Source organism: Rattus norvegicus, chromosome 18 (genome assembly GCF_036323735.1).
Source record: "Rattus norvegicus strain BN/NHsdMcwi chromosome 18, GRCr8, whole genome shotgun sequence".
Classification (NCBI taxonomy): domain Eukaryota; kingdom Metazoa; phylum Chordata; class Mammalia; order Rodentia; family Muridae; genus Rattus; species Rattus norvegicus.
Window position 1 is genome coordinate 63,223,166 of NC_086036.1, and position 23,889 is coordinate 63,247,054.

The 23,889-nt window shown below is 45.2% G+C and overlaps 1 protein-coding gene and 1 long non-coding RNA gene across 4 annotated transcripts in view; both read right to left on the minus strand.

The window, feature by feature from the left end:
- Nucleotides 1–997: 997 nt before the first annotated feature.
- Nucleotides 998–23,889, minus strand: part of Afg3l2 (AFG3 like matrix AAA peptidase subunit 2) — a 44,838-nt gene continuing 21,946 nt past the window's right edge. For 2 of the 3 annotated variants that reach the window (XM_039096796.1, XM_039096797.2), the window contains 8 exons: nt 19,043–19,196; nt 15,727–15,834; nt 15,510–15,635; nt 12,512–12,622; nt 10,685–10,800; nt 5,808–6,008; nt 3,721–3,915; nt 1,004–1,724 (listed from right to left, as the gene is read on the minus strand). In XM_039096796.1, coding sequence (XP_038952724.1) covers nt 1,488–1,724; nt 3,721–3,915; nt 5,808–6,008; nt 10,685–10,800; nt 12,512–12,622; nt 15,510–15,635; nt 15,727–15,834; nt 19,043–19,196 — 1,248 coding nt within the window. In that variant the 3' untranslated portion in view covers nt 1,004–1,487. Of the gene's footprint in view, nt 1,725–3,720; nt 3,916–5,807; nt 6,009–10,684; nt 10,801–12,511; nt 12,623–15,509; nt 15,636–15,726; nt 15,835–19,042; nt 19,197–23,889 lie in introns of all 3 variants that reach the window. The other variant, NM_001134864.1, reaches the window with a different exon arrangement.
- Nucleotides 16,142–19,036, minus strand: LOC134482956 (uncharacterized). The gene is made up of 2 exons (XR_010059725.1): nt 18,288–19,036; nt 16,142–16,828 (listed from the first exon to the last, which is right to left on the minus strand). It is a non-coding gene; the product is annotated as an uncharacterized LOC134482956 (long non-coding RNA).

Genomic DNA, 23,889 nt, shown 5'->3' on the forward strand with positions numbered 1-23,889 from the left:
AGACACCATTCTCCTGCACCCGGGCTTGCCAGGACCTGGCATCTGCTGGTCCCTCGATTACTGTGAGGCAGGTAGGAACCACCACACGAGGGCAGGAGAGCCCTTGGACACTTGTAAGGGCCCAAAGTCTCAGCTCTACCTGCTTGAAAACTTGAGTTCTTTCAGGCAAGCGAAGACCTGGCCACTCTACAAGCCACTGAAGGACATTTCTTCCACTGTTCTTCAAGCAATCTGGTCTCTGGCCAGTTATTTCCCTTCACAGGAGAGGCTCAAGTTCCATTACTACATGGGCTTCTCTTCATAGGACCCAGGGTCCATTACCAGCATCCACATCCAGGGCAGCTCTCAACTGTTTATAATTGCAGTCTCAGGAGATCTAATACTCTGCTCTATCGTCAGGGGACAGGCATGCATGTAGTACACAGACAAATTCAGGCACAATACTCACATTAAAAAAGATAAAAATCTCTAAAGAAAACCAAAGCAGAGAGATTGCTGTAAGTTCAGTGTATAGTGACTTTTGGGCCAGCCTGGGCTACATAGTAAATCCGATTTTAAAAAAAGGAAAAATAGATAGTAGTACCTTGAAGCTCAAACAATGGCATCTCAAGATGAATCAATCTTCACTGGGCAACCTTTATAACCCTCTCTAGTGACTGACAAGAGCAACAGTCACCACACGCCCCCAGCATCGTCAGGGACCTTGATCTACCATCCCCTCCCTGAACTTGAGACGGCTCAGGGCAGCCTCGCTTAGATGGCACAACGTACCTAGTCATGAGCAGCTCAGGGAGAGCCCAGTGATGTAGTCACCAGAGCTGCTCCCAATGCCTGGCTCTTGGATCCAACAGTACTGATCCAGGACATGAACCTGGAAGGCTGCGGGTTTCTGTGGGAGCTGATGAGACCAGAAAGGTGAGATTTTGAGGAATCCATCTCCAAGGCAACGCTTAATTTCTTGACATTGTTTTCTAAACAGAACATAATATGGCAACCCTTCATATGCTCAGGAAAAAAGTACAATGTCCACCTTTTATTTCTAATGTAAAGAATCCATATTTACACAATACATTCATGTTTTTAAATATGTTACAGTTCTCTATAGAAAACCACTCCATTAAAACATCAACGAGTGATCTGAATTCAAATTTGAAAATATTTGGTTGAATCAAAATATTCTCATCAGGACTCCAACCGAATTTCACAGCACTCCTGCAGAGATATCGCAGGAAGAGGACTGAAGAGGGCCATCGATGGGAAGAGTCTTCTCCCTCGTGATAGAGTCCACGGGACAGGCGATGGCAGGTGGTGCTGTCTCTCCTGTTCCAGCCAGTGTTCGTGAGGCCAGGCTGAGGGCGGGCAGTGCTGACACTGCAGCTCAGTGGAGGCCGTCCTCAGCCTGGCTGAGTCAGCAGCGGGCTGCATCAGGGCTGCTGTTCTGACGGCCCGAGAGGGGAAGGTAAATGGGCCTCCAGCCCTGGGAGAGCCTAGCTGACCACCTTCTCATTCACGGGCTCCTCCTTCTCCTTCTTCTCCTTCTTCTCCTTCTCCCGCTCCTTGTTCCAATCCTGAAGGCCTTCAGGAAGAGAAGTGTCCTCATCTAAGCTGCCAGTGCCTTCCACAAATTCTTCATATGTGGATTTTTCTGTAAATGGTCTGGGACCCAGAAGTTCAACCATGTCGTTCTTGTCTAATACTTCTTTCTCTAACAGTAGGAGAGCAACCTGAAATACAAGCAATCCATTGAGTTACTTAGCAAAATCTACTCAGAAGTTAAGATTTCCACTTATAGCTGCTCTTTCTAATAAAAACCTCAGGTACTGGGGAGACAGCTCAATGATTACAGCACATACTGCTCTTGCAGAGGACCTGGGTTCAGTTCCCAGCAAGCCACCTTCTTGTCACTCTAGTCCCTACTTCTGGTCACTGAGAGCACCAGACATGCACACTTGCACACACATACATTCAGGCAAACACTCATACACATCAAAAAACTTTAATATTAAAAAGTAAAGAGATAAAAAGGACCTAAGATAACAGAACATGTCTCATAAATAAGGTCACACGATTTTAGAGTAAGATGTGCATTATATGGAAGTCACAAATATCCTTTATAAGCAAGCAGGCATTTTGATACATCTATATGATTAAGGACTGTAGCTGTAATAAAGGAATGCACATAGTTGCATGAAGATAAGAAAAGCACAGGACACGTAACACATTGACACACGTAACACACACTATGCTTGCTTTTAGGAGGACGAGGAGATTGTGTGCCACGGAGGAGGCTGTCACCTTGGGCTATTAGTCATCTGAAACCCTTACACAATTAACCAAACTGTATGCATTTCTCATTATTTTTAAATGGAGCACAGGAGAAATGAGAGCTTTAGGATTCCTTCTAATTCTAATTCTAATTCTCAACCTGCTCCTACACATGCAAGTACACAGCACAGTCATGGGTGACCACTGAAACCTTAGTCACAGTTACCATGGGACGTCTGATCACATAAACTGAGCACCCCACCAGCATGTCACATTCAAGCACCTCTCAAACCGGTCCTATCCAAATGGTAACTACCCCCAGTGATCATGGGCACAGCATAGGCTGAGGTGATGTGCAAAGGCTCCCAGCTGGTCAGAACGCTGCCTCTGCTACTCACTCACTCACTCACCGACTTTGTGACCTTAAGCCATCACATGACCTCTCTCTGTTGTTTGTCTCTGGAAAGTGGGGATAATGACTCTATGTACCTCAGGAAGCTGCAGGTTTTAGCTGGTACTGTTAGCTACTTCCCCTTATCTTGAAGAAGGACCTCAGACAACCTGCCAAGTCCTTCCTCCACAGGTGAGGCCCTGAGCAAAGCCCTCAGCCCCTCTCCTTGAAGTAGACTACTTCCCGGCTGGCTCAACTTTCTTCATTTGCTTCCTTTTCTCTGTTGGGTCAGAAAGTACTTCTAAAACCCAGTGTTTCAGGATCCTTACCCCATTCCACGGATTTTCCTCCCAGCAAGCATTCTTTTGCTACACACTGTAAGCTCATGCATCTGGGTAGGGATGCAGTAAGTGCACCCCACCTCCCCCGCTCACTTACATCATGTTGCCATCCTCTCTGCAGCACAGACATAGTGATCTCATTTTTAACTACTTGGTTCACGGGTGTTCTGGCAAAGCCCCTGGGAATGAGGCTGGCGTGAAGCAGTTCTTTACAGTTTCCCCTCAGCTAACACAGTACCAGAACAGTTCTGCTTCTGTTCCCAGGCACGGGGAAGACACTCAGCCTCAGAGAGGAGGAGCACAGCAAGCAGATGGAAGGAAGGGGCTAAAAGCTCTTCAGATGCCAGATGTGGTGACTCACCCTGCAATTCCAGTACTCAGGAGGCAGAGGCAGGGCAATCACAGCAAGAATGGTGCCAGCCTGTTCTCCCCAATGAGTTCCAGGCCAGCCAGGGTTACACAGCAAAATTCTGTCTCAAAAAACAAGGCTGGCAAGAAGGCTCAGCAGGTAAAGACACGAGCTGAGCAGTCTTGATGACCTCAGTTAAATTCCTAGAACCCACAAAAGGTAGGACAGAACCAACTCCACAGAATTATCATTTAATTGACATTTGTGCACACGCGCATGCACACACACACACACACACACACACACACACACACACACACACACACACAAGCAAACAAAGCAGCGTGCAGACCTATCCATATGCTGGCACCCACCTTCTCCACGTCAGCCTTCTTCTCTGTGAGAAGAGCCACAGTTCTTTTATAGGCTTCACTAATGAGTATCCTCACTTCATCGTCTATCATTCTTGCAGTGGCTTCACTGTAAGGCTTCTCTAATACCATGTCCCCCTGTCGTGGGAGGTCAAAGGAGATCTGCCCCACTTTCTCATTCATGCCAAACTGAACAATCTGAAAAAGATCCAGGACTAATAGGTTAGACAGAGGACCTTCACCCCTAAAGACTGACACAGGGGCTAGCGGAGTGGACAAAGATACTCTGTAGATGGTGGCAAGAGTAGCAGATGGTTTAAGCTCATCTGGGAGTACATTCAGGAAACAGTGGGCAAACTTCAACAGCTCTAAAGCCTATAGGCTACTCCACTGTGGAGAGAAGACAAGAGCTAAAAGCTCTTGATGTGAGCAAACTGCCAACGAGTTCTTCCTGTGAATGGACAGCCACACCCAGAGAACATGGGACACAGGGTGACATCTCCATTTTTTTCACAAACTGTATGTCCATAGAGCAAAGGGACAACATGAAGAGGCTGATGTACTATGACTCATGTGAGGCTCCCAAACTAGACAGCTCTGGTGAGGGAGAAACTTCTGGAAGTAAAGCACAAACTGACCTGGAAAGAGAAGGACCAGGGTCAGAGATGGCTCAATGGTCAAGAGCACTGCATGCTATTCCAGAGGTCCCAGGTTCAGTTCCCAGCACCCACACAGAGGCTCTCTGCTATCTGTGACTCCAGTTCCCAGAGTGAGGAAAAGCACAGGCTTCCCCACTTCCACACCCCAGCCCTCCCCACTCCTGAGGTCAAAATGGACAACAGGAAGTTACTGGAGAAAAAGAAATAAGATGCAGAATAATGTTTCCTGGATGAAAGGGCAGGTCTGCAGCAGAGGAAACTGACCCACTGTTGCAGAAATGAGGCCAGCAAGGAAGCAGAAAGGAAGCCATGAATCAAACACAGGACTCATGGGTGCTAGAAGGCAGGAAAAAAATACACACAGATTAGAAAGAAATAAGAGCAAATAATAAGCAACAATGTCTTAGGAAATGTAACATTAAAAAATTAGAAAATATTACTTTCAAAAAAAGACATGGAGGATAGACAGGCAAAGAGCTGTCAGTGGAGAGCAGTTCCTGAAGGAGCTGTTCATGTCAGCCTAAAGAAAACAGCCTACTGCTGGGCCAAACCTGTGGTAGAAGCTGAAGAAAACAGGAAAGGTTACAGTTAGGAGAGGCAGCTGCTCGGGGAGTGGCAAGGGATAGGTGCAGGAAGACCCCGAGTTCAGTTGTCAACTGCTGTGAGGACACGGAGTGTAAACCTTAAATGCCGGGGCCTTAGAGGAGCAGAGTTTAGTTCCCAGCATCTGTGCGGCAGCTCAGTCATTGGACTCCAGTTCTAGGAGGTCCAACGCCCTCTTCTGACCTCCAAGGGCCCCAGCACACATGTGGTATACATGTATGTACACAGCCAAGACACTCATATACTTCAAATGACAAAAGAATTCGTTTTTAAAAATGAAGGCTTTACAGCTGGGCATTGCGGCACATGCCAAAACCCCAACACTTGGGAGGACTGAGAGTCCAAGGTCACCTTCAGCTACTTAACAAGTAGTGAGGACTAGGCTGGGCTACATGAGAGCCCATCTCAAAAATATACTTTGAAAAATTAATTTTAAACTACCTGTAAGCATTACACGCAGGACCCTAAGGGAAAACTTTGAAAACCATGGTACAATTTTTTCTTCTGTAAGTTTTTATTATTTTAAAGTGGATTTTTTAAAGTATTTAAATTAGTTCTATGTATGTCTGTATTGTGTCTTTACCCATGAGTTCAGGTGCCCTTAGAGGCCAAAGGGGTCAGATTTGATCTGGAGTTCTGGGTCTTCTGCAAAAACAATACGAACTATCTGTCAACCGCTGAGTCCTGTCTCCAGCCACCCCCGAGCATTTAAGAAAGAATCTCTGCTGCACAAACCTAGCCCGGTGACCCCTGTGTACTTCAGTGACCCACAAAGGCTACCTTTCCAGGCTGGTAAGAAAGGGAGGCAGAGCCCAGCTCCAGACTCACCTGGGCATAGGCACTCTGGGTAACCTTCCTCAAGTCATCCTGGGCACCGGTCGTAATTCTTCCAAAGAAGATCTCCTCGGAGACACGGCCACCCAGAGTCATGCACATCCTGTCCAGCAGCTGCTCCTTTGTGTACAGATACTGCTCCTTGGGCAAGTACTGAGCATAGCCCAGCCCCTTTCCACGCGGGATGATGGACACCTGGTGAGCAGAAAGCACACACTGCCAATGCAGACCTGAGCAGAGTGTCTGCAAGGACACTCACTGATGAAAAGGCAGTACAGTGCTGGGCTGCACACCCACATCACTGCCACGAGACCTAGCAATGACCAGGAGAGTTCCAAAAAGCATTTACTGCCCTTACATAAAGGCAAACTAAAACCAGTCTTTAACAGAGAAGTCTTGATGACTGCGGGCTGGGGTCCCTTCTGCAGACCACAGCGCTGACTCAACTCCTGCACAACCACTTGTGTCTCAGAGGACAAAGGGACCAAGACACTCAAGAGCTGTCACTGTCCTTCCAGGTCACTTTTATGAAATTAGGTGAGTTCTGTTTTCTTTAGAAGTTAACTATATTGAAGGAATTTTCTATATAAACTGTTAACCACTCTAAGTATAAAACAGAGTTTTATAAACAACTTCCAACCACAACTAATAAATAAAATGGGGGCCACCATACCCCCTAGCTGCTACACAGAGCTCCCAGCAACTGCATGACCACTGACTGACAAGTCTGCCCTTCTAGAATGGCATCTAAGTGCCACTGCACAAAGTGTGCTTTGGGTCTGGTTTCATTGCGTTTGTGCGATTCATCCATATTGTTGTGTATACTAACTGCCTGCTTATTCATTTTTACAGCTTTATAGCATGCCACTGGATGAACATCAGGGATCCATTCTTTGTTTTCTGAGACAAGGTCTCAGACTTCCCTAAGCTGGCCTTCAACTCATGGCAAGTTAATTCTACTGCTCCACCCTCTGAAGTGCTGAGATTCCAAGCATCAGTGTCCCCCACCACCTTGCACACAGCTCCAGTTTTTGATGGACAGCCAGATTGTTTCCAGCCTACAGACACTATAAACACAGCAGGAAAATTCTTGTGTGGAATCCATTCTCACTCATCTTGGGTGAGGGCCATTTGATCACTTTCATAGAACCCAGCAAACAGAGCCATTTACTATGTCAGCAGTGCACACAGCCTGTAAGTGGCTCTGGTATCTAGTTATGATTCCTTTGCAACTTCTCGGCTTGATGTCAGTTCCTATGTCCTATTCTAACAGAGTCTGTATGGAAGTCTTGCCCACTGCTTTACTGTGCCAGCTTTAAGACTTGTTTTTCCAGATATAACTCTCCTTTGTTGCACATATTTACTGAAAATCATTTTCAGAATGATTACATTTTTGAGACAGGAAATCAGTATACAGCCCAGGCTGACCTGAAACTCCTATCTTCCTGCCTGCACCCCCTGAGTGTACCACCATGTGCTCACCCCACCTTTTACATTTCTTCATGGCCTTTCTCTAAGTCACGGGTGCTGTTTGTTTTTCCTTGAGTCAGGGTCTCATTCTGTGCCCAGGCTGGGCTCACCATGCATGCTGGTCACATGTTCTGCCACTGAGTTACATCCTCCAGTAGTGCGGTGTCTTCATATAGCCCAGATTGGCCATAATTTTAAAATCCTCGTCTCTGCCTCTCGAATGCTGAGATTACAGGCATGTGATAGATACCATGCCTGGAGCTCAGTAACCATCGTAAATTTCAATTTTTAAAGGGAGAGGTTCCATTTATAAACTCTCCCTTTTCATTTATTTATTGATCGATCCCATGTATGTGTGGCTGTGTGCATATAAGAATATGCTCTCTTGTTCCCCATTAAGTGGCTCCTAGCATTGAACTCAAACTGTCAGGTTTGGTGGCAAGCACCCACTGAGCCATCCTGTCTACCCATTCACCAACCTTTCATGCTTTTCATGTTCCAAGAAAATTCCTACATATTCTGTGAGAAGTTTCATCATTTTACATTTTAGCTTCTCTACTCCGTCTATTTCCTGGCACACGATGCAAGGGTTAATGTTGATTTTTCATACGAGCCCAGAGTTATCAGAATCACGTGTTAAGAAGACAGTCCTTCCTTCTGTCTCTCCCTCCCTGTCTCCCTCATCTTTTGACTTTATGAAGTTAAGAGTCTCAAAAGGCCAGACTGACCTCAAAAGTCAAGGGTGACTTTAAGCCCACTGGAGATCTTACTGCTTCAGCCCCCAAGTGCTATTATTACAGGCAGGCACCACCACACCCAGCTTCCCACCTAAGAAGGCACCTCACCTGTCCCCTCACCAGTGCCACAGGCTTGAATGCAGCAGTACATAGTCTGAAAGTCAGGCAGGGTCATTCTCCCACCTAGCTGTTCCCACGGTTCCAGCTGCATCTCCAGAAAACTACAATTCAGCTTCACAATTAAAAAAAAAAAAAAAAAAGCCTGTCTGGGCTGAGAGTGTGGCTGAGACTTGGAGTGTTGGCCTAGCATGTGTGAGCCTAGGTTCTGCAAAAGAACGCTATAATCCTGACAGAGATTGCAATGAGGCTACGGGTCAGCTTGGGAAGAAACAGCACATGATTCTATAAACAGAATGCACTTTTATTTATACCTTAATTCAATGTATAAACCCTAGGATATTTTCTTTTTCTTTTTTCTTTTTTTTGGTTCTTTTTTTTGGAGCTGGGGACCGAACCCAGGGCCTTGCGCTTCCTAGGTAAGCGCTCTACCGCTGAGCTAAATCCCCAACCCCAGGATATTTTCTTAAATTTATATTTTATGTGTTCAGAAGCTAGTGAAAATGCAATTGAAATGTTTTTTTCTTTTTTGAGACAGGGTTTCCCTATGCAGATGTAGCTGACCTGGAACCTGCTATGTAGGCCAGGCTGGCCTCAGATTTAGAGAGCTATACCTGCCTCCACATGCACACGATGGGATTAAAGAGATGGGCTACTACACCTGGCTAATCTCTGCATTTGCCAAAAAAAATTAAAATTAAACAAAAACTTATTTTCCAATTATCCATTAACAAATACAGAGACATCACAGGTCTTTGTGTATTAGCCCTGGATTCTGCACATTTCTTCACTCATTAATTCTAGTGGCTTCTCTGTAGATTCCTTGGGTATTTTATGTGTATGTGAATGTGACCTCCTCTGTGACTCCTTTCCAGCTGACCCCATCAACCATCTTCTGACATCACAAGGCAGCTGGAAGTCCCAGAGGGAGACCTTGCTAGCCTCTGCTGTGCTGTGGCCAGGATCTCTGGGATTCCCCATTCCATACATAGCTCTATCAGTATGGTCAGTTCCTGCTCAGATCTGGGTTTCAACTCTGCAGTATTTTTTTTGTTTCTAGAATTTTCCTGTTAAATTTCCAGTATTTTTGGAATTTTGAACCCTCTTCTCTGGTGTTGTGGTTTGCCCTGGAGTAATCTGTATTTTGATGCTAATTCCACTGCCCCAAGGACAGCTGCCTAGTCCTGTACTCAGAAGTCAGATGACTTCACCAGAACCACCTCCCCAACGAATTTGTAAAGTACAGGTGAGGGGCAGGTACAGGATAGAAGGAGGCCTGTCATTGGAGGAGGAGGAAAAATGGGCGGGAGAGAAGTTTGAAGGAGGAGGAGACTAGGAGAGAGAGGAAGAGACAGGACAGAAGGAGAGGAGAGGGTGAGAAGCCATGGCAGGTGATGTTAAGATTCTGCTCTGTGTATTTACAGGTTGTTATCAATGTTCCTAAGGGATGGATGGTACCGGGCTTTGTATGTTTAAGTGGGCAATTATATCTTACCAATTGGGTCAAAGGTTATTGTGTTGTGTGTTCTTTTATGTGAGGGTTTGAGTGTAGGAAAGTGTGTGGCGACAAGAGACACTGGGCCGCTGAGGAGTTTCCACCCAGATATCTAGCAGATATCCTGGGCACCGCTGTGCGGATCTAGCGGGGTAAAAGACAACTATACTTTTTTATTTTTATATTTTTACAACACTCTGGCACCTCAAGATGGCCAATACCTTCACCCACTGTGGTGTAATTACAGAAGCGCTCAGGCCAATGCCAACACTGCTGCTCACTATGGCTCAGCTCTCTCCCAACTCTGCTCTGCCTCTGGCTGTGGCTTTCTGAACCAGGCATAGTAGCACAGGCCTCACTCTAAGAATCTTGAGAGGCTGAAACAGAAGAGTGAAAACTCAAGGTCTGCCTTGGCTACAGAGTGAAACATAGTGAGACTCTACCTCAAAATAGAAAGTAGAGAGGTTGGGGCAGTCAGTGAAGTGACTGCTGGGCATGCATTACGACGTAGATTCAGACCCCAGCACCTACCTCATGTTATGTGCCTGTAATCCTAGCACTCAGAAGGCAGAGACAGGAGGATCCCTGGCTGCAGCTAGTCTGGCCACATCAGTGAGTCCCAGGTGAGTGAGATATTTTGTTGATAATATTGATGATGGTAATAAAAGTAATGTAGAGAGCAATGGAGAAAGATACTCTACATTCAAGTGTACACATGAGAGCAGGTGTTTATGTGTGCACACACTTGAACACAAATACACATATACACCACACATACTTCAAAAGTAAGATAAAATTTTGAAAGGGCTAGAGGTATAACTCAGTGGCAGAGCATTTATCCATCATGAATGAGGTCCTAGGTTCAATCTCCAGGACAGCAAACAGGAAAAGTGTGCTGTCTGAACGTGGGCAGTGTCTGCAGGAGGGTAAGTACCTCCTTCAACCTCATCAGTCTCTGCTACATCCCTCCAAAGCTACACTGTGTCTGCTATTTCTTGAGTCACTGCTTACACACTAAGCTGGCTTGCCTATTGAAATACACGCTGCGGCACCTTTAAGAGTGGGTCTGCATGCTCCAGATACCAGCCGGCGACTGCGTGGCCTGCTTCGTGGTAAGCCACAGTCTTCTTCTCCTCGGGTTGCAGAACTTGGGTTTTTTTCTCCAAGCCTAACAATAACAAAATCCCCAAACCACTGTTTTAGTGATAATGACATTAAAAAATAGCAATACAGTACTATACACCTCCTTACCAAAGACATAAGTAGGCTGCCTAAACTTCCTGACTGAAATCAGGCTAAGAGACAAAGTCTAAAATATATCCAACTGCAACACAAATGTATTTCTCATCTCTGCCTCAAGCTCGTTCCTAAGCCCCATACCTCTCTTGGGAAAATCAACAGACATGTAAATATAATTCGCATCTAGGTCATATGAAACAGGAAACTCATAGGAAAGAGAGAAGACCAGAAGAGTCTTCTGCTTGGCTTTGTTATGTAGAACCCTCAAGTCCTTGGAACACAAGGATGCTTGCTGTGGCTGCCAGTGGAAGGCAGAGGACAGGAAAGATCATTCTAGTCAAAGACCTGAAATTCCTACTCAAAGCTGGCCAGGCCATCACACAGGCCAGACAGTTAAAGGGATGAAGGAGTTTGTCAAGAAACACTCTAGGAAGGTCAGGTCCCAGATCCACAGCCCAAATGACCCTGTGTAAGAGTTCAATACCAGGGCTGGAGAGATGGCTCAGTGGTTAAGAGCACTGCCCTTCGGGGGGAGGGGGATGTTTGCCCGGATACCGGGAAAGGGAATAACACTTGAAATGTATATAAGAAATACTCAAGTTAATAAAATATATATATATATATATATATATATATATAAAAAAAAAAGAGCACTGCCCTTCCACAGGTCCTGAGTTCAAATCCCAGCAACCACATGGTGGCTCCCAACCATCTGTAATGAGATCTGCTGCCCTCTTCTGGTGTTTCTGAAGACAGCTCCAGTGTACTCATATACATTAAATAAATGAATCTTTAAAAAAAAAAAAAAGTTCAATACCAACTGTAGAGCTCAAAGACCTGAAATTTCAGCTTCTCCAGACCGCAGAGAGGTAGACCCCAAGGCTCATTTTATATCATGATCTATAATTGCAAACCCTAATAGTGCTCATTCTGTAGTGGGCAAACCATCACCCTCTAAGTATTTTCTCTGTTTAAAGTAATTCATGTGAAGGGGAAAAAAGCTATGCTCCCAATGGTATAACCCAAGATAAGTATACTCCACAAAGCTACTAGGGTCAAAAGTTACTAAGGATGAGTTAATGCACCTTCTGTTTCCACAAGCATTTCTTTTTTTGGGTGCTAGGGATGGAACCCAGAGCTGTGTGCATGCTAAGCAGGCACTTCACCATTATTTGATAAACCATAACCTTCGTGCTTATCTGACTTTACAAACCATCTCCTCATACTTCATCACAGGCTTCCTCTCTGTCTCAGTGTGCCCCATTATTACAAAGCATGAGGCTTTGGCTCAGAGAGGCAGCAGAGTCAACAGGCAAACTCCCTTCTACCTCCCGATGGGGAAGGGTTCAGGTGCAAGAAAGCAGGAGGCAGGACTGGAGATGGCACGGCAAGCCCCAAGACCACATGGATACACTTTTTCTTTGGTAGCTCTTGGAAAAACAGAGAAATAATGGACTGGAAAGTCCTATCATGAGCTTTTAAAAAAAGAGTCATGCTCTCACCATTCACCATTTAACCTAGACTGGGCTCAAATCTGAGATTCTCCTCTCACCTCCTGAGTGCTGGGATTATAGCCACAGACCACCTATCACCTTGACTACAACCATCCTTTTGACCCGAGTAATGCTCAGCTGCCTTACCTCCAATCACTCGCTCAATCGCTTGTTCGAAGTGCTTCTCGTTAATGGCATCTGAAAGGTGTCTGGCAGCAATCAAAGCAGCTTCATTACAGACATTGGCAACATCAGCGCCTGCAAAACAAACACACGGAATCATCTCACACTGACCGGTCACACACTGACACCCATGGGACTGACAAAAGGTTTAACTGAAATACAATGGGAAGTGTGTAGGAACTCTAAACTATTCTGGTATTAAGTACAACCTATATAATCTTGGCCCTGTGAGCTAAAACAAGAGGACCAGTCGTAAACAGGTAACTTTAGAAAACTATTTACCTTAATAGATATGATTCATGTAAGAGCAAAATATGATAGCATTTAAAAATGTTCATTTTATTTATGTCTATAGTGTTTTGCCTACATGTACATCTGTATATTGATTGCATGCAATGCCAACAGAGACCAGAAAAGGGCGGTGAATCACCTGGAGTCACAGAGTTGTTAACTCTGTGAGTGCTGGGAATAGAACCTGGGTACCTGGGAAGAAGAGCCTTTTTTTTTTTAAAGATTTATTTATTTATGTAATTTATGAATAGGAGTGCTCTATTGCAGGTGTGCTTGCATAACAGAAGAAAACATCAGGGGTTGGGGATTTAGCTCAGTGGTAGAGTGCTCGCCCAGCAAACGCAAGGCCCTGGGTTCGGTCCTCAGCTCCAGGGGGGAAAAAAAGGAGAAAACATCAGATCCCAGGACAAGTCAGTTGTGAGCCACCATGTGGTTGCTGGGATCTGATCTCAGGCTCTCTGGAAAAGCAACCCGTGCTCTTAACCACTGAGCCATCTCTCCAACTCACAGCCAGTGCTGTTAACTCTGAGCTTTCTCCCCAGCACAATGACAATATTTTTAAATGTTCATTAATTTTTTTAGTCTCACCCATCTTTACTGAGAACGACTCACAGGCATGTTAAACAAAATGCTTATATAAGGTATAATAAACATACATTATTAAAGTAATCTATATTTGGTAACGAACTAAATTTACATAACGTGAAGCTTGTCAAATGCTTGTTTGGCCAATAGTGGCTCTATGTGGATTTTTCAGATTAAGTATGTGTTAACTCAAGTAAGCTACAACATGTGCTAAATAAACAAGTTTTAAACAGTACAGTGGGTAAGGTGACCCACAGAAACTGCCCCTGAAGGAGAAGAATCTCAGGGGTAAGAAGAAAGACAGTGGGGCTGGGGATTTAGCTCAGTGGTAGAGCGCTTACCTAGGAAGCGCAAGGCCCTGGGTTCGGTCCCCAGCTCCGAAAAAAAGAACCAAAAAAAAAAAAAAAAAAAAAACAGCTTCACAAGGTCACAAAGGTCTTGACTCCAGCTGAGACACAGAGCACAGAAGGGTGACATGGGAGAAACCAGGCCATGAGAACACTGCTCCAGCTCTGCAGCTCCCAGGCGGCAGCAGCAGCAGCCTCGTCCAGACGGCAGCAGACACTGCTACCACAGAACGGGCACAGGCCGCACAGCATCTATTTTGGTGGCAAGTTTCAGCAGAGGAGAGGAATCCTAGTCCATATGACTTGGAACAGTCAGGTGCCATCTTGGAAGGAACCTAGTTGTTTTTAAATTTCTGCTTTCCCAGTGGTCTGAGAACACAGAACAATAGCTATCAGGACTTGAATTAACCCACTACAGTCCTAGGGTAAGCCACAGCTCTGAAGGACACCGCAGCAAATATGAGGACCAGGAGCTGACAACCAAACCCGCAGGCAGCAATGCAGGCTGAGAGCACTCAGGGGCAGGCAGCGCCCCACCCCCAGTGGCTGGAAGAAGACACCACTCACTGAGGACAACTGAGAACACGGGGCCTTCAGTGAGCAGGCAGAACCATTTGCCAGCTGCTTTCTGCTGTAGAGATCAAGCACACCGACTCTCCAACAAACCCTTGGCATCCACAGCTCCAGCAGGGTGATGGGCAGGTAGGGGACTTTGAAAATGAGAACACAGGTCTCATGCCTGTACAGATTTCTTCCCCAACCCTCAATACCCTTGAGAAGCCCCCAGCTTCCAGCCAGACCCTTAAGAACCCCAGGGGACATAGTTCAGGTCTGTGGAGCGGGACAGAGCCTACACAGCTGGCAGCTGGCAAAGCACAGCTAGCAGGGGCCCTAGGGACACAAAAGGGAAGCCACATGAATCGACACTTCCTTACAACATGCCCAACACCTACAATCAGTCACTTAAAAGAGTCACTGGCTAGTCCCCAGTGCTCATACCTGGCACCAATTCCTGCACACTCAGAGACTACTCAGATTTTGGTTTTCCTGAAACATTATGGTTCACTATCAGGGCCAGTCACGGTGACTCAGGAAAGTGCTTCCAGCGCAATCCTGATGACCTGAGTTCAAGCCGAGAACACAGGTAAAGGTAGGAGAAAGTGACCTGACAACTTTGTCCTCTGACGGCCACACATGTGCCACAGAATGCACATGTGCCTCCCTTACTCCCAAATAAACACAAAGACTGGAAGGAGATTTCTGCTGTCCAGGCTGGAGGTGGAAGGAAGGGCTGCTGACAGATTCCTCTCAGAGCGATATGGTGTTTCCAAGTTAAATTATAGTGATGGCTGCACTACAATGTCAGTACACTAAACCCACATGCACACTTGGTAGTGGTGGGCATTACAACATGCTATCTACTCAAATAACTGTTGAAAGACAGCTGGGAGCAGATCCTAAAGACGTTTGGATAAAGTGATGTCTGCCTCTATCAGGAGCTGATGATAATGCACTATGCAGGCAGAGGATGGGGCCCAGATGTTAAGTGCCACCCGCTCTCCCAAAGCTGCTAACGTGCTCGGCGTTCAATCTACTGCATCCTCTAATTATTGCATCTGTGACGTTTCCCATAACTAAAAGGTAAAAACAAGTGATGGGGCCCCAAGTGAAAGGAACTACCATGACCTGGCCTTACCAGTGACTGAAATACAGTGAGAACAGCAGCAATTTCCACTCACCTGAAAACCCTGGAGTCAAGGACGCCAGTTTTCTGGCCAATTTATCTTTTTCCAAGGCACTGTCTAGTTTCAATGGTCGAAGGTGAACTTTGAAGATTGAAGCTCGTCCTTTTATGTCTGGGGGTCCTTTAGAATTATATTTAAGGGGAAAAGGGTCACAGTGAGACACAGCTCTACCACAAAAGTGATCTACTGAACCCAGTGACTACCATCTCACCAATGAAGATCTGCCTGTCAAAGCGGCCTGGTCTCAGCAGAGCTGGATCAAGGATGTCTGGTCGATTTGTGCCTGCCAGGATGACCACGTTGGTGGTGGTGTTGAAGCCTAAAGCAGGGGTAGTGGAAACGCAGAGTCAGAACCAAACAACGAAGGCCGAAAACAAGACTGGCGGCGGTGGCAGGACATCAGAGCCATAGCTGTAGACGCTGTTTTCTATTCTCACCTAAAACGTTTGAAAGTCTCATGTGCACAGGTAGGTGCTTTGTCGGCCCGAGGAGGGCATCTGACCCCCTGGGACTGGAGACAGATTATAGTGAGCTGTCATGTGTGTGCCAAGGACCAAACCAAACCCTTCGGAAGAGCAGCTGGTGCTCTGACCTGTCTCTCTAGACTCTCTCTCTCTCTCTTTCTCTCTCTCTCTCTCTCTCTTTTTGCCGCTGCTGCCCCCACCCCCACCCCGACTCTTATTTAGCACTTTTTAAGCCAAAACCTTGAATTATTTTTCTCATTTGTTACCTTGTTCTTAGACATAAAAATCACATATTAAAGTTTTGGCCAATATTATTCCTATTTTCAGAAATGCCTACTTACTAACACACACGTTTGCCTGTAAATGATGCACAACGTGACACTTCAGCATGAGAGACAATGGGTGATTATTGGCACTTGTGCTGGGAACACGGAAAATGCCCTCTGCTAGCTATTCTGAAAGGTAAACAATTGTTCACTGCTGTGCTGGCTATTCTTGGTTGTCAGCTTAACTTCATCTGGAGCTAACTAAAGTCCAATGGCTGGCTACACCCCTGAGGGATTTTTTCTTAATTAGATCATTTGAGGTGTGAAGATCCACCTTTAATCTGGACCACACCTTCTACTGGTAGTCTACACATCCAGTCCATTCCTTCACTGGCATTAGCCTATCCTAAAGACCAGCCAAGGCACCCAGCCTCATGGACTGAACAACTACTGGACTCTTGGACATCCATTGGCAGACATCCCTGGCTGGGCTAGCTGGATCACAGCCTGTAGGTTACTCACTCTAATAAACTCCATATGTGTGTGTGTTCTCTCTGTGTCTCTCTCCCTCAGTTCTGCTCCTCTAGGGTATTTTCAAACCCACAGAGGTCAAAAACCACCTGCAGTCAACATCTGCCAAATCCACACTTTACTGTGCTTCAGTTTTCATGTTCCTGCCTGGTAACTACAACTGTGGTCCCTGCTGTAAGAGACTAGAAATTACTCCTCTATAACTACACTAATACCCACCACTCATTCTCTCTCCAGCACTTTCCTTACATGGCAGTTTTAACAATCAATTTCCTTATTTTTAAATCATTTTTTCCTTGTAAAGATACAGAGAGTAGTAGGTGGGTTGAAGAAGGAACTACAATCAGGATGCAAAGTGAATAGATAGATAGATAGATAGATAGATAGATAGATAGATAGATAGATAGATAGATAGATAGATAAAGGGAAAAGAATATTCAGGACAAGAAATCCAGTTTGAGTGGTCAAAAACTGGCTAAAGAATAGTGGTGATAACATGAGTTCATACCGTGATGAATCAGCTAACCAATCATGAGTCAATAAACAAGTAAAAGAAAAAGAGACACACAGAGGCCACTCTGTGTTCTGGACTGGCCTAGAACTTACCGTGTGGACCAACTTGTGGTGAGTCTCTTAGCTCTGCCTCCCAAGTGCTGTGCCCTATGCCCAGAATACTTGCTTTGTTTTCAGATTTTTATTATTTTTAACTACATGTGTGTATCTGCATGTAACTTAGAGTACATTTAGAGTGCAGAGGCTGGAGTTACAGGCATTTATGAGCTGCCCAAGTTACAGACAGTTCTAAGGTACAAACAACTTAGGTTGCTGAAAACAAAACTGGGGTCCTCGGCAGCTGTACATACTCTTTCTTAACCATTACGCCGTCTCTCCCACCATCAATCGGCTCAATTTTATTAACCATTCTCAAATGTTCAAACCCTTCCCGCAACCTTGCCCCTTGCCCACAGGCACTAAAGCATTCCTGGGTGGTACCCCAGTGTGGCACTCTGATTTGAACTCAAGAGCTTGGAGGGTAAACTGACTGTCAGAGGATGGGCAAGGTCTCCACCCTCACACACACTGATACTGTGTCTGCTTCCTCATCTAAGCCAGTGTGATGCCTGGCACTGTGCCTTCCCTTTCTGTAAACAGAAGCAAGCATCCACACACCTCCCAGCAGGAGGATGCAGCCCTAGAAATTGTGTCTTTAACTGAAAGACAGGCTGCCCAGCATGGAAAGACTGCTACTTCCTGGGTTAAGAAGTACAGGTAGCTCGTACCTTCGGATTTTTTAACCTGAAAGATGGGGTGAAAGTGGTTAAGGCTGTACTTCAGATTCTGAATCTGCTTCTTCCCAGGACCAGCAGTTTGGCTTGATCCTCTCTAGCTATGCAGGTGGCAGCAAGGAGCTGCAGCTTCCAGTTAGCCACACCACCCTTAGGAAACTCCACAGAGTGCTGTGCTGCTCAATAGAAGCTCTGTGCACCAGAGATACTCACTGTATTTTGGACTTAGGGTATTTTCAACTTAAATGCAAACCCACAGAGGTCAAAAACCACCTGTAGTCAACATCTGCCAAATCCACACTTTACTGTGCTTCAGTTTTCATGTTCCAGAACCACCTTCAACTCTGAGGACGAGACAGACATTAGCTCTTGGTTGATGATTACTTCACCAGTTTTCTTAGTCAGCATCATCTTATCGCCAATACTGAGGCAAATGCGAGCTAAGGGACTGGTATAGAATAACGTTAGATGCATGGATGTACGTGCATCAGGTGTGTGTGCCTGTGGAGACCAAAAGAGGAGGTGGATCCCTTGAACTGGAGTTGCAGATGGTGGTGAGCCAAAGCACTTGTATATTTCTCTTCAGGCAGCTGCCATGCAGGGTCGTCCCCTGGAGGAGCAGCAGCTGCTGTCATTAGACTCTCATCTCTAATGATTCAATGTTCTTTTACTCTTTAAAGTTTGTCACAGTTAAAATTCTCATTCAGGGGGCTGGGGATTTAGCTCAGTGGTAGAGCGCTTGCCTAGGAAGCGCAAGGCCCTGGGTTCGGTCCCCAGCTCCGAAAAAAAGAAAAGAAAAAAAAAAATTCTCATTCAGAAAGAGTTGGGGATTTAGCTCAGTGGTAGAGCACTTGTCTACCGAGCGCAAGGCCCTGGGTTCGGTCCCCAGCTCCAAAAAAAAAAAAAAGAAAAAAAAAACTTCTCATTCAGAGATGTGAGACAACTAGAACTCAGTTTGACACAGATGGTTGACCGCTCACCGTCCATCTCCACGAGCAGCTGATTGAGTGTGTTCTCCTGCTCACTCTGTCCTCCAAAGTTGCCTCTACCACGCTTCCTTCCCACAGCATCAATCTCGTCAATGAAGAGAATGCAAGGAGCATTCTTCCGTGCAAGGGCAAATAAGTCTCGGACCTTGACAGAAAGAAATCTGAGTTACTCTGCTGACTCGATGTTACTAGTTCAGCAAAGCTAACCTCAAAACAGGGCATGGTGGCACACACCTGTCCTTGTAGCACTCAGGAGGCTGGGGGAGGAGGACTGAAAAAGGGAGGGCAGCCTGGGCTACACTGTAAAACACTGCTCCCTCCCTAAAGACAATTAAATCCTAATCTTTCTGTGATTCACATTACATATCCAGATACTGTTTCAGTTATAAGTAGTAAAGCTGGTGAAATGACTCAGTGAGTAAAGGTGCCTGCCACTGAGCTTGCTGACCCAAGTTTGACCCCCTGGACCCACCCAGTGGAAAGAGAACTGACTTCCTGGAGGTGTCCTCTTCCATTTATATATATGCTGTGGAACACACTTGCCTACACACAAAAATAAATGAAAACATAATTTAAAAAGTCATGACGAGTAAAGGAGCAGGAAATGAGAGTATTAAGCAGCTGACGTAAGACGGGTCAATATCATTCCTATAATCCATAAATTACTATGCTGACCACATCGGCTGTTTTTATAGCATACTCAGTACTGTGCAAGATGCCCTGCAGATACACTGTAGTTGGCCTCTCCTCTGACCCTGAGCTAGTCAGTTAGCTTCTTCCATGCTCACACTTCATGCCCAGGACAGCTATTAACAACCAAGGCTCTTAACAGGCTTCACACAGAGCTCAATTTCCACACCCACCAGCTCACCAACAGAACTGGCAATGGCGGTTCTTACCCACAACTCACAACAGAGGCCACTTCTGCAGCTAGCTGCTCCCCTTAAGGCTATAACTTGGAAACATAGAAAGGGAAATAGCCCTGGGCCTCACCATCAGCCCTGGCAAGTGCACAGTCCAGTTTCCCATGCTCAGATTCATGTCCTTTCCCAGCCTAGATTCTAGATTTTCATTCCAACTCTGCCCTGAAACGATTCATCCCTGCTTGTGAACTCCCAACCCCAGCTTCAGAGCTGTGATCAAAAGACCTCTTGCCCTCAAGCCCAATCCTTCAGCTCCTGGCCTTAACTGGAACTTGGCACCCTTGCAAAGCTCTCAAGTGGGGTCTACCCTATGCCCCACTACTACTGCTCCTCCTTTTTAAAAATTTTAACCTATGTTGACTTAAATGGAAAAAAAATGTTATGAAAGGGCAAGGTGGTGTTACTTTCCAAACAAGAAGATATAGCTTTTAATTTGTAGGAAAGTTTCAGAATTCTACTGCAAAGTCTTATTCCTGCCATGTGGAAGGCCCCACCCTCCTTGCTAAGATCCTCCACACTCCTGATGCCTGCTGGGCACTCTTCCCTTTGTGGATATACACATGCACATGATTGCTGGACCCACTGAAGGCCAGCACCACCACTGGCCTTCAGTAAAGTCAGCCAAAAGCTGTCCATCCTGCCTACTCCCACCTGCCAGACCAATTCACCACGTACAGCCCAAGCACCTCATATGACCAAGGCTTCATCCCCTTTCGGCTCCCCACCGTCCAGCACCATTCACACACCTCCCTTCTTCAACACCCCTGTGCATGTAAGGGTTAGTGGTATGTCACCTATCACCTGACTCCATCTTCTGTTGTTCTAGGGAATATCTGTCCTGCAAATCCATAATAATCCACCTGCTCCATTAACTGTGACCATCACTGACACTAAGATCCCCACAGTATACTCGCTACCAGATAACACACTTTCCTACAGATTAAAAGCTATCTCTATCAGCGTGTTTGCAGAGTGCTGTGACACCACCTCACACACTGACAGCTTTTTTTTCATTTAGGTTAACATTTTTGACACAGGTAAAATACATTAAAAATATCTCTTTAAAATTAAACTATCCCCATACCTTCTGATTTCAAACTTTATAGAACTATAGTAATTGTTTGGTTTCAGACCCTAGGGCAAAGGATTTAAGTGCATATTTTACATTCCAAGGCAGATCTGGCCTCAGGTTTCTCTCAGCATCCTGCAGTCCCTAGCTGGCAATATCCTGCCCCCAACCTTGAACTTTCCAGACTAGGGGATGGGCTGCCCTTCCCCCAGAGGCTCTTCCCTATACATTCCAGTCATTATGGTTTTCTCTCTCCTCCCTCCCTCTCTCTCCTCCTCTCTTCTCTCTCTGTGAGAGCTCTTTTTCTCTCTTCCCTTTCCTCTCTTTCTCCCTCCTCATGGCAGTAAAGCTGCCTATGTGTATTTTAGTCTAGCTTCAACTGGCCCATTTTACCTTACAGGTAATCAGAGCATGGTGCTAGTTAAGGAACAGATGTGCAGATCAGCAAGAGAACTGAGAGTCTAGCAAAAAATGCATGAATCTGTGGTTGACAGTGCAAGACCATTCAGTAGGGGAAATGGTATTTTCAACAATAACGCTGTGAGAGTTGGATGTATATGTGTGTGTGTATATATATATATATATATATATATATATATATATATATATATGTATATATGTATGTATGTATATATGTGTGTGTATGTGTATATGTGTATATATATGTATGTATGTATATGTATATGTATATGTATATGTATATGTATATGTATATGTATATGTATATGTAAGGAGCCAGGCAGTGGTGGCACATGCCCTTAATTGCACACACAGGAGGCAGAGGCAGGTGCCTCTGAGTTTAAGGTCAGCCTGGCAGATAGAATGAGTTCCAGGATATCCAAGGCTACATAGAGAAACCTAGTCTCAAAAAACTAAAAGAAAGAAAGAGAGAAAAAAAGAAAAAGAAAGAAAGAGAGAAAGAGCGAGTGAGCCACACTGCCTTGTCCATAGGTCAATCTCCCCTTTCCTTTCAGACACATACATATTCTTCCTCCTTCTCTCTCCTCCCCAACACAATACATTCTTATTCCTCCCACCCCTACTTACTTACACACACACACACACACACACACACACACACACACACACACACCTTAAGAAATCTTTTTTAGGGCTGGAGAGATGGTTCAGAGGTTAAGAGCACTGACTCCTCTTCCAGAGGTCCTGAGTTCAATTCCCAGCAACCACATGGTGGCTCACAACCATCTGTAATGAGATCTGATGCCCTCTTCTGGTGTGTATGAAGACAGCGAGAATGTACTCACACACATGAAATAAGTAAATAAACCTTTAAAAAAATCTTTAAAAACAAACAAACAAACAAGGAAACAAGTCCTTGCTTCAGGGTGTGCTGAGCATGGTAGCTTACATCTTTTATCCCAGAACACAGGAAGCTGATTTTTGTGATTTAATACAAAAGACCTCTCCATTGCCTAAAATTATAATCCATTAGGTTAAGAATTCAATGATGGGCTGGAGAGATGGCTCAGAGGTGAAGAGGACTATTTGCTCTTCCAGAAGTCCTTAAGTTCAATTCCCAGCAACCATATGATGGTACATAACCATCTACAATGAGATCTGGTGCCCTCTTCTGGCCTGCAGGTATACATGCAGGCAGAATGCTGTATACATAAATAAATCTTAAAAGAACAATTTAAGGACTTTTTGCTGAACATTGGTGGCTAATGCCTTTAATTCCAGCACACAGGCAGTAGCAGATGGATCGCTGTGAATCTGAGGCCAGTCTAGTTTACATAGCAAGTCTCAAAGAAAAAAGTGTTCATAAACCAATTATATAACAAGGAATTAGTAGCCAAATGAAACTTTTGACCACTCAATTAACAAAAGCATCAATAAATAAATTAATAAAAGAAGAACCAGGAGGTGAGGCCAGGGAGACAGCTCAACAGTTATAAAAGCACTTGCCACACCAGCCTAACACCTTGAAGCTGCTAATCCCAAACCCCATGTAAAAAGGCAGATACAGGGACAAATCCAGCACTCCTCTAGTGAAATGGGAGGCAGAGGCAGGAAGTACAAGCCTACACAGGCAGTACAAACAAGAAAAACCATCTCAAGCAGAATGAAAACGGACTCCACAAAGCTGCCATCTGACTTCCGCATGCACACCATAGCACAGGCATGTCCATAGGCATGCAATAAATAAAGGCAGGCCAGGAATGACGGTGTACATCTATGAGCCTATCCTTTGGGAGGCTGAGGCAAAAACACTGCTGTGAGTTCAAGCCAAGCAGAGCTACAAAGCTAACACAAGGCTAGCCAGGGCTACACAGCAAGGCCCTGTCTCAAAACACAAAGCAAGGTCTCAAAACACAAAGCAAGGTCCACATGACGACGTAGAGGTCTTCTTCCAGAGGACCCAGGTTCAATTCCCAGCACCCATGTGGTAGATCACATAGTTTGCCTTAGACCTAAAACAATTCCTCCTTCTCTTCCTCTTCCCCCTTCCCCACCCCTGTAACTCCAGTTCAAAGAGATCTGACACAGATATTTACTGAGGCAAAACAGCAAAGCACATTAAAAAAAAAAAAAAGCTCAAAACAGAACAGATCACACATTTATTTGAAATGTCTGAAAATATGAAATCTATAGATGTTAGTCTCTGCTTACGGATGGGAGAAAGAGAAGACTAAAGGACCTGGGCATTTTTTTATCATGACTAAAATGAGTTAGCTGTTCTAACAGTTGCACAGATCTAAAACCCATTTAATTGTACACTCTAGGACAGCGTGTCAATTACCCAACATGCCTCAAGAGCCACTACACACAAAGTAAAGCTGTTTACTGAAACCTATCCATCAGAATTATCTTGAGAAGGAACTACA